The 10920-nt window shown below is 33.7% G+C and overlaps 2 protein-coding genes across 3 annotated transcripts; one reads left to right on the top strand and one right to left on the bottom strand.

Annotated features, from left to right (window-relative positions):
• The first annotated feature begins 512 nt into the window (after positions 1–512).
• Positions 513–2811, top strand: LOC120085199 (uncharacterized protein At2g39795, mitochondrial). Of its 2 annotated transcripts, XM_039041090.1 has the most exons (4): positions 513–901; positions 1103–1270; positions 1992–2320; positions 2507–2811. In XM_039041090.1, exons 1-4 carry the CDS (start codon positions 623–625, stop codon positions 2667–2669), a joined length of 939 nt encoding a protein of 312 aa, XP_038897018.1. In that variant the 5' UTR covers positions 513–622; the 3' UTR covers positions 2670–2811. The 2 variants fall into 2 exon arrangements, with proteins under 2 accessions (XP_038897018.1, XP_038897019.1); XM_039041091.1 differs by lacking the exon at positions 1103–1270.
• Positions 2812–4353: 1542 nt separating this feature from the next.
• Positions 4354–5100, bottom strand: LOC120084531 (zinc finger protein 3-like). Its single transcript, XM_039040321.1, has one exon. The coding sequence runs from the start codon at positions 5098–5100 to the stop codon at positions 4354–4356; it is 747 nt and encodes a 248-aa protein (XP_038896249.1).
• Positions 5101–10920: the final 5820 nt, after the last annotated feature.

The raw sequence follows: 10920 nt of genomic DNA on the forward strand, positions 1-10920 counted from the left end.
ACCAAAATAACCCTTATTAAAGAAGGAACCCAACCCAACCCATCCATGAAATATTTGAGTTGGGTTGGTTCGGGCTAGTCAGGTCATTTATTTAAAATTGTGTTCTAAAAAAAGCAAAACGTAAATATGTAAAAATCTAATTTAATTATTTTTATATATTGAATTAAGATTAATAATTCAGTTTCAATTTATATAATGGAAAATTTTCTTTATAAAGTTCAAAGAAAGTATTTTTAAGAGTTATTGAAGAATAAAATATTGAAAAATAAAATTAAAATCAATATATATAAATAATTGTGTTATAAGTTAAAAAAAAAAAACATATTTTAAAGTTTAGATTGGTGTGAGTTATATTAGATAAACCTATAAACCAATCCAATCTACAAAATTTTTATTTATTTGAACACAAACCCAAATTAAATCATACGATTTGAGTCGGATTTTTTGAACACTCCTATTATATTTTTAATAAAAAAAAAAAGTGGGGCAGATATTACAATGTTATTGGGATAGTTTCGAGGAAAAAAAAAAAAAGCACAAAAGGCGCGAGCGGGTGCTTAAACCCTAAACCACGAGAAACTGTTTCTTCTTCGTCTTCCCCAATTCAAATTCATCGCAGCAAATGGCACGACTGATTCGACCATGGAGAAAATGCCTTCAGTTTTCTTCTTCTTCCTCCTCTTCTTCTTCTTCTTATTATTATTATTCTTATTCTCACAAAGCACTAATTTCGCAATCGAACCTTCAAAATCCCATCACATTCCCTCCTGAAAACCCCTACGTTTTCTTCAAGACCCGCCCTTACATATCCGACATGCGCAGATCCGCTTTCGAAGGCAACATTCTCAGACTTCTCCGTAACGAAATCCGATATGAACTTGATCGTTCTCCTCCCTACCAGGTTTGTTTCTCTGTTCTTCTATCTGCCGCGGAAAGAAATATGAAATGTAAGAAGCTGTAAAAAAAGTTCATTCTAGTGTCTGTTGGGTTTTCGTAGTTCTTTAATGTTTGTATTGTAGCCCTGTTATTAGCTTGGAAGAGTTTCTTGAGATTCCTAATTGCACGTATGGATGGGTTCTGCCCTCCGTCTTTCGTCTTAAAGCATGCGAAAATTTTCACGAACGATTACAAAATCGAGCATCGTTGCGTTTTAGTGGGCTGTTCTACCGGGGTGTTCGAGGGGAATTGCTATTTTGTAGAAGATGAATTTGGATTGAATAATCTGCACCATCGTGCTTGCCTTGAACTACTAACATTTCTGGGAATGGAGGTGATTATTGAGCAGAACTTGTGGTCTTGTACTTTTATTTGGTTTCGTGGTCGTGAGATCAATCTTATTTTCATAAGTAACTGTGCAAGTGAATAATGGGCATTTGGGATTAAATATTCAAATGTCGTTATTTCGATGCTTCTTTCAAATGGTTAAATCACAATTAAATTTATCATAACCCATCCAAAGCTTTTGTGTCATTCGGTGATTTAACATGAGGTCTTTTTTTCAAATCTTATAATGTTATTTTTTTCCCAATTAATATTGAATTTCACTTGTTGGCTCTTCTACTTAGTTCAAGCCTACAAATGAGGGGAGTATTGATATAATTAAAATTTTCAATTTGCTTTTGAATCAATTGTTGGTTTAACACAATCAAATGAGGGGGAGTGTTGATATAATTAAAATTTTCAATTTAAGCTTTTGAGTCATTCGTTGATTTAACACAATCAAACCCCCAAAAGCTTAAATTGAAAAATTAGGACCAATGTAATCCCATATATCTTTGACACTTTTCCTCAATTGTGAGTTGAAAAATTGCACCAGTCCAACAAATATTTATTGATTTTAATTGGAGAAATAAATGACATTACCGGAGTTTGTAATACCACTTATATCGAATTGAAAAGCTTAAGCTAATGGATTATGTTAAATTTAATAATATCTCGATACGAACTCCTAGTTTTGTACTTTTAATTTTGAGATCTCTTCTTATTTTCAGCCTGTTACAAAATTTGGGGCGTTTACTGTTGATGGAAGGCCAGGCGAGCAGTGGATCAGATTGGAAAGAGAGTATGGGGAGAATGAGAATATAAAAATTGAAGTGACAATGTTTGATCGATCTATTCCAGCTCCAAATTCAGGAGGCAATAGTTCTGGGGAAGATGTGATTCTTCACATTACCACTATTGTCAACATAACTAAAGGAGGTGGCAGTGAAGTTTTGGAGATTATGTGCTCAGCTTGGCCAGATAGTCTAGAGATTGACAGGCTTTTCTTACGTCGAGGTGAAATGATGCCAGCTCAGCCCTATGCTGGTCCTGAATTCAAGTATGATTTCCAAGGCCCTCAATAATATCCATATTTCTGATTCTAAGTATGATGAATAGTATGAACAAATAATTACTTGCATATGATGTCGGTGACATATCATTCTTATTTTACTATTATCTTCTTGCCTCAATTATTAAATCTCAACTTCTTCCTGTTTTCTGAGACCATTATGTTTGTACACAGGGAATTGGATGATGACTTGCAAAACTCACTCTACGAATATCTTGAAGTTAGGGGGGTGGACGATCAGCTAGCTGTTTTCTTGCACAAATATATGAAGAACAAGGATAAAACCGAGTTCATTAGATGGATGGAAACCGTAAAAGCATTCATTGAAACTAATTGAAATAATTGTTTCTGCAGTATTTTCAACCGAGAATAGTTCTGCTGCTGGGGTTATTAATATCTATTTTTAGTATGTAAAATTGACCCTCATGTATTGAACTATCCAGTATACGAAGTAGTATTGTACACAAAATTAAGGAGAATGAAGTTGGTGTGTCTTAAATTGCTTAGCACTTATTGGTTTCCTCGTCATTCAAACTTAGCAGCTTGGGGATATAGCGCTTAAATGATGATGTGACATCTCTCTCCAGTTAGGAGAAGCACTCAAATCCTTTTACTAATTAAAATCATATCTTCATGCAGAAACTACCGCCATTTTAGTCTTTCACCTACTCATAAATTTGATGGTTTTACTAGAAAAAAAGGAGAGCAATGAATACTCAATGAATGGACAACCCAACTGATGAGGTAAAGTCCATGCCTTCCCAAGTCATTTTCAAGACATTGTGGCATTTCCCTGCTTTATTTTGGAAGTCCTTGCAGTATGGGATTTTAATGATAATGATTGTGCTTTACTACGAGATTCCAGTTTATGTTCCATTATATTCTCCGAGATACGGTATTTGCTGACCAATAAAATACCAAGTTTTTATTATCGACTGGATCTGAACTTTCCCAGTGGATTGATCGACTGAAAAGTATCCAAGGTATGAAATCAAGAAAATGACTTGTCAACAATCTTATATGGAAAATGATTGATTATTGTGGGTAGGACACTTGGGGATCTTGTGCCACATAAACTTGTTTGATTTCAATAGAGATGATCTGTTATTTCACCTGCCGGTGGGTCTTCCTTTTTCATTTAAACAGTCTCTTTCATGGGCACAAGTGTGTGTAACTGTCTATGTCAAACATGGAACAAGAGTCAAGTTGATTGACCATTCCTATTATCTTGGTTTACATGTCTACGAATCACTAGAAAAATAATACTAAGAGTTCGTTTGAAATGACCTTCTGAATGCTTAAAATCACCTTTAAAGTGCATTGAAAATCTTTTCAAATATACCTTAAATCTCATTTTGTAAAGATGTAAACTAAAATCTCAAGAAAGACAAGAAGCAAGGGGACCTTTTATGACTTTGACCCCAATTTTTTCCCCCTTTTTGTGTGTTTGAGTACAACTACTGGGATATTGGGGGATCGAATCTTTAACATTTAGGAAGAAAGGTTATATCAATTATCATTGAGCTAAACTCTCTTTCACCGTTGTTAGTATCAAATTAGATGTTCTTTGTTTGTATCCTCTTATTAGTATATGTTACATTGCATTTGATTTGGGTTTGATCTAATGTAATCCAACCATTGAAAATTTTGGAAATGTGTTGGATGCTTTGTAATCGAAAGAGCATTAATAAAGTTTAATCCACATCATTATAACCTCCGATATGTAAATAGTTGGTAGAGAGACAATGATGTGTATAGCATGGTTTCTTTTAGTTTGGTACTTAAAATTCATAATGTTCACTTTAGACTTTTGGCAACTCTCGACTATAATCGTTTAACTAATACTTATTATATAGCTGAAATGGATTTCTCAAATAATACAGGGAAGAGGGAACGCTACAGGCCACATATTATTTTCTAAAAGGAGGAAAGCAGGAATTTACATGTGTGGTAATTTAAGTAAAATGAAGAAAAGGGGAAGAAAGCAGCCGCGGGAGGAAAACTTTTGGTCCATCATAGAATTACAGCCTTAAAGACAAGTCTAAACAGTCTAGCTCGTGCAGTTCATTATGAGTACAGTTTGAATCCGAGAATGAGTCACTATTTAACGACAGCGTCCGACCAGCATCACAACATGCTGCTCCGCTACTTGATGGCGGTACCGGTGAGGTCCCCGACAGATAATTCTCTGGCGAGGGCCATTGGCCAGCTGCCACTTGGGTGTAAAGAGACTGCCTGCTCCAGACCTCAAGCTGAAAAGGATGCAAGGAACCAAAAAAAGGTGAATGTGAAAAAGGTTTGTGAATCAGTGAACGTGCTTGAATTCCAACTGATCCATTGAAGCCTTGCAGAGGCAGAGAAGGCACACTCGAGTATTTGCTCCCAGTTGAATTGGTAACCAATTTATTGCCTGTTTTAGCTATTTTTCTCTCTCGACTATGAGCATTTTGGTGGCCTCCAAGTGCCTGGGAACTAAAGAACTTCCTCGGGCAATAATTGCACGAGAAAACTCGAGGCTTAGCCGCTGCTTCTTCTACACCTTGGTAAGATCTGTCATTTGGTAAATTATCAGCATCAAAAGAGTCAACAAGGTTCAGTTCTTCTGGCATCAAACTCCCACCCAAATCCTTATTCGAGAGCTTTAAATCGAGGGAAACAAGTTCAGGGCTTGTGTCTTTTGAGTCACTTGGATCTTGCAGCCATGGAAGTTCATCTACTAATGAGTTGATGCTGGTAGTTTGTAGCTCTGATTTTGCAGGAAGACTCATGGAGGGTTGTAGAATTTTGTGAGTAAATTTACCTTTCTTAGGTGATAATATTTGGCAATTGACTATATATATAGAGAAAAAGAGCTTAGTTACAGTGATGAACTGTAGTAATTATAATGTCATGATATGACTTACAATCTTATTGAAAAGGATTTTAGTAATATTTCATGATCACAGCATCCTTTAAGATCTCAGTCTATAGTGTCTGCTCCTTTAATTTTAGCAGCTGTGGGGATCGCCAAGAAACAAAAATGTATGAGATGGTATGAAAAAAATTTAGAACGGTGGTATTTATTTGGTCCATGTATTTTGATCCTTTAATTATTATGACTTAAAGATGATCTTGACGAATGTGACATTTTTTCTTATGGAATTACTATTGAACTAACCGTCGAGTTATGTTGACAAATTTTACAAACTTACAAACACCTAAAATAAATTAAATTTTATGTCAACATAAGAATAACTCAAATTGACATGAATTCCTCTTAATTAAGGTCGAAATTTCAAATCTACATACCATTCCACGTTTATTATACTAAGTATATATATCAAAAAGATATTGAAGCATGTTAGCATGCCTTTTGATAAGTTTTAAACTTATAAAGTTGTATCTATTAAATTCTTATACTTGCTAAAATAAGCATAGCTCAACTGGTATAATACATGTACTATCAACTTCGAAGTTAAACAGTCAATCCTCTTATTGCACGACCCACATATTGCAGAAACAAAAATCCTATACTTAAAAGAATAAAATTCATAAGTGGACAAATTTTTAATTTTGTGTTTGATAGGTTCTAGATATTAACTCTATTAATTTAGCACACATTGTTATATTTTATTAAGGAACTACCTAACGTAAGGATTTTTAGTATATTTAGGTGTTAAGTAGCACATATTTCAATTAATGCTTTTAAAGAATATGTGCTGAATGTGCCTTTTAGAAGGAGAAAGAAAAAAAGAAAAAAAAAAAAAAAGAATACATTGGAAATTCCTTAAAGGATAGGGACTAAATGAAAAAAAATTATATTATGTAATATAAATTTATTCTTGAGAAAACACATGAAAATTTAGAAGCTAAACCTATAATGTAACCAATATTGTACCCTCTAATAAGTAACTATGAAAAATAGAAACATATAGATTACAAACATATACCATGGAAACAATTATTTAAAAAGCTATTCATATCAATTTATATCCATAAATTTTAAGTGTTAGAATTTGAACTCTCGCAATTGTAATTTGTACTATGGGATCAAACCTCCAACCTCACAAAAGATAGTACATGTCAATTATTGATGAGCAAATCTCACTTTGGCTAATAAAAATATTTATAATTATATAATATTACAACGAATGATTTTAAAAATAGAAAAATAAGTGAAACTATTTACACAAAATAACAAAATTTGATCATTTTAAAATTCTATAAATTTTTATCACTGATAGACACTGACAGACTTTTATCCAGTCTCTATCAATGATAGACTTCTATCAATTTCTATAGATGCTGATAGAAGTCTATCAACGTCTATTATTGTTTTTTGCTATTTCTGTAAATAGTTTGACATTTTTTCTATCAGTAAAAATGTCCCTTATTTAATTTATTTTTATAATTTTTTCCTTTTTTTTGGGATTGTAATGGCACTAACAATTCTCAATCTTTCTGAGCCTTTAAGGTAAGTTTCTACAATCGTATTATATTCGAGTTTAGAATTTTATTTATTTCTATTAAATTTAGACCATATTTACCAAATCATAATGGAAATTGGTATAATCGTAATGGAATACTATTGACGGATCAATTGTAAGAGCAACTGTCACAATCGCTCTTTCGGAAGCTTCTCTTAGCGATTGTGCGGCACTTGTTCCCGCTCACGAACAAGCCAGCCAACTCGAATACGGACTGNTACGGACTGCCGATGGCACACCGAGTGCCTCTTGCAACCTCCACCCCCGTTTTATGGAAAACGGGTTTAGAGAAAAGGTTTTCGTAAGAAGATTTGTGAGTGTGAATAAAGAAAGAAAGATTGCAGTAGACTAGAAAGCAATAAGCAACAACAACGGCTTTATAAAGTACTACTCCGGGTATGAAGAAGTGATGGTTGCTTGAATTACAAATGTAATTGGATTGCTTTTGATAATGTTTACTTAGAATTATGAATTTTTTCACATTTATTATTATTGTTAATGTTAACGTTACCTCTAAAGGTAAAGCGATATCGGTAACAGTAAATGTGAAAAAATTAATAATTTCTTCACTGAAACAGTGACAATAACTGTAACTATAACAGTAACTGTAATGAGATGATGTAATTTTCATACACAATTGGATTGAGCATGCTCCACTCGTCAAGTTTACGTTTTCTTATTAGAAGTGAGCCTCATGTGTTAATACGGATGCAGAACACCAGTAAACCAATACCAAAGATAATTAAATGGAGCCCACTTTTTATATTACTATTGATTTATTACCTTTTCATTAGGGTAAACGTAGCTTTAATGTTTTAAGATTTATAATTTAGGACTTAGGTTTTTTTTTTTTTTTTTTAAATAGCAAATTGTTTTCAAAATTGTGAAAATAGTAAAACAAAATTAAATATTAAAAAATAATAATTAAAAATAGTCAAAATTGCCCCTAGCTAAACCCAAACTCATAACATATAGAATTTGGAGGAAATAGGTTTCAAAAAACATTAGAAAAATAACAAAAACATTGTATATAAATACCTACCACTAAAAATGAATCTAATGAATGTCAAATCTACATCTACAATGAATTAATTACGAGATTTGAACCGGAGCTACAATGGAATGACTAATAAGCCAGCCAAATGAACTATCAAGGCTACAACCAAATGAACCATCAAATCTATACCTACAATGAATCATTATTACATTAAACAAGGGATGCATTTAAAACAATAAAAATAAAAACAAAACCCCAAAATCTAATCTCAATCCTTTACAAGTCAAAAGATAAACAACGATCCACATCTCTTTCATCAATCGACCCAACCGACCATCAAAGTGACGAAACAAATCCATCTTTTTCGACGACCACAATACAAAATCAAGCTTTCTGTTGTTCGGGCCCCCTCAAAATCCATCAGAAATAGTAGATAAATGCCTTGTCAACAGGTAATCTAACCCCAACCTTTTGCATTCTCAACTATAGCCTTCTCTAAAACTCATTTTCCATTCAAGAAACTTATGTTCGCTTTTTGGCTCGACTCTTAATCTCAAATTGATTAATTATTCTTAAAAATTCTACAACTTCTTGAGAGCTTATTCCAAATTTTTGGCAATTTTTTAGCTTTAATTTTTGTATTTTTCATAGCCATTAGAGGGTTTTTACTTGTAAGAATTGTAATTACAAAGTCTTTGAACTTTAGATTTGTTCATCTATTCTTTCATAGAGTTCTTTCATCTTGTTCTTCATTTTCATATCAGTGTAAGGGTTGCTCTCGATCCTGAAAAAGAGTCGTTGTAATGGTTTGATCCTTAACCATGGAAAAGATCAGGTTTGTTTTTGCGGCAGAAAAAAGAATGTTATATGGTTCGACTCTAAGCTGTGAAAAGAGTTCAGTTTTTGTGAAGTACCCAAGAGGAGCTTAGAAATTAAATGTAGGTCAGGTTATGCCAAACGACTATAAAATTATCGGTGTCATTTTCTTTATCCCTCTCTGTTGGAATATAGAAACATGCAGCAGGAGAAAACAAGATCATTAAGAATTCTAATTCATTAATTTTGACATCAAAATAAACATGTTCACAGAGAATTAAGAGGTTTTCAACACATATCCTTGAAGAATCTCTTGAATCTTGATCTTCAGCTGCAATCTCCTTTTTCTTTGTTCGTGAACCACCACAAGAGTCTTTCCTACTATTCTCTTGGAGCCTTAGATTGAGTTGTGAGACTCAAAACAAGCTTGAATTAGGGAAAAATGGAGAGGAGGTCACTAGTTTACCAAGGTTGAAGACCTCTTCAACCTTTAGAATTTCTCAGCAAATTCAGTCAAATTGCATGCACATTTCCACTTGGAAATTGATCTATATATTGTATGACTATCATGCAAATAAGAACTATGCATGAATTACAACTCAAGCTTTGATTTTAATTGAGAATTTCAAGTGGAAAGTGAATAAGCTACCAGCTTTTTGAAAGTGGAAAAATCCCACTTTTGAGATTTTTCACTTTTCAAATTTCCTTTTGATTTTGATTTTGATTTTCAAAATCAATTTTACTTTTACTTTTAATTCTTTAATTAAAATTGAGACTTTATTAATTTTACAAAAATTAATTCAATAATTAAATTTTCTAATAAAATTAATAATAAATTAATTAAATAATTTAATTAATTCTAATTAATTTAATATAAAATATTAAATTAATTTATCACCAATTCTATGAAATTAATATTTAAATCCTGTCTCTTATACACATCTAGATGTGTATAAGAGACAGCCTTTTACTTAGAATTATGAAGGTTGTTAAGCAGAATATGCGGCAATCATGCCAGGAATTCATGAGAAAGTGAGCTTGCGTCGATCAGCATGATGAATCTCAGCTAACCTGTTATTTTGCGTTAATTATGTGTTCTATGTCTGTCTCTTATACACATCTAGATGTGTATAAGAGACAGCGATAATGCATGATAAAGGGATCAACACAAGGTTGGTGGAATGAATGCATCAACGCATCTACCTTGAGAAAATCAAACGTTGATGTTGACATTTCACCTACCACGCCGTTAGCGATAATCCCTGTCTCTTATACACATCTAGATGTGTATAAGAGACAGACCGTATAGATGACCGCATGCAGAAAAACTCTCCATCGCAAAGGCGAACACGTTCAATCAATGCATGGATGTTGCGGTAATCAGTCGTATGCATCCATCGCATGGGAGTTGCGCTCGTCAAGCGATTGCGATCATCGTGTAGAGTTGCGGTATTAAGTGAATGTGGACACCGAATGATTGCGGCTACACGATAATGCATGATAAAGGGATCAACACAAGGTTGGTGGAATGAATGCATCAACGCATCTACCTTGAGAAAATCAAACGTTGATGTTGACATTTCACCTACCACGCCGTTAGCGACAGAGGTTCAGAAAAGGACTAACACGCCGAATGTCAGAATCATAACAATCTATTAATGTTGTCGGTGATCCAAGCTCTATAAATAGAAGTCGATGAGCAAAATTCCAACTCATCCGGGGATTACCCCTGCAACCCAGGGTTTTTCTTGTGATCATGACAAAATGTGTGAGAAGATGATTGAGAGTTCTTTACCTCCTTCATCCATTCCAAGTGACGATCGAAGCCTTCGACCGAAGCCAGATCTCGAGAGAGTCAGCTTCATCACCCATCCATGGCACCACCGGCAACCTTGACGCACATTCGCTGGAAGTAAGTCTTTGCTTCTAGCTGGTCATTTCATTTTCCTTTCTTTTCTTATATTGTATTGCATACATTTTGTGATTAAGGAATTAATACATTTTGTGATTAAGGAATTAATACATTTTGTGTTCAAGGAATTAATACATTTTGTGTTCAATACATTTCTATGTTTCTTTCGATTCCATCTCCATCCTCTTTACTTAGCATCTTTACTTTCATTGCAACACTTAGTGAGATTTCTTGGGTATCGCATACTTAGTCATGTGGATTAGGGATCTGAAGCATGTAGCAACCCACCGAGAGGTGTGCATTGCGTGAGTGTGAGAGTAACCTTATTTGCTTAGTGTGAAGCTACGGCAACGCCTGTCTATAGGCTAACGAAATACTTGTCTATGAGTAAAGTCAA

The sequence above is a fragment of the Benincasa hispida genome, chromosome 9 (genome assembly GCF_009727055.1).
Source record: "Benincasa hispida cultivar B227 chromosome 9, ASM972705v1, whole genome shotgun sequence".
Lineage (NCBI taxonomy): Eukaryota > Viridiplantae > Streptophyta > Magnoliopsida > Cucurbitales > Cucurbitaceae > Benincasa > Benincasa hispida.

Bases quoted from the DNA above. Each gene is read 5' to 3' on its own strand.
- LOC120085199 (XM_039041090.1), top strand. From the start codon at position 623: ATGGCACGACTGATTCGACCATGGAGAAAATGCCTTCAGTTTTCTTCT. The intron at 902-1,102 runs GTTTGTTTCTCT...TTCGTCTTAAAG, and splicing joins ATCGTTCTCCTCCCTACCAG to CATGCGAAAATTTTCACGAA. The intron at 2,321-2,506 runs GTATGATTTCCA...GTTTGTACACAG, and splicing joins TATGCTGGTCCTGAATTCAA to GGAATTGGATGATGACTTGC.
- LOC120084531 (XM_039040321.1), bottom strand. From the start codon at position 5,100: ATGAGTCTTCCTGCAAAATCAGAGCTACAAACTACCAGCATCAACTCA.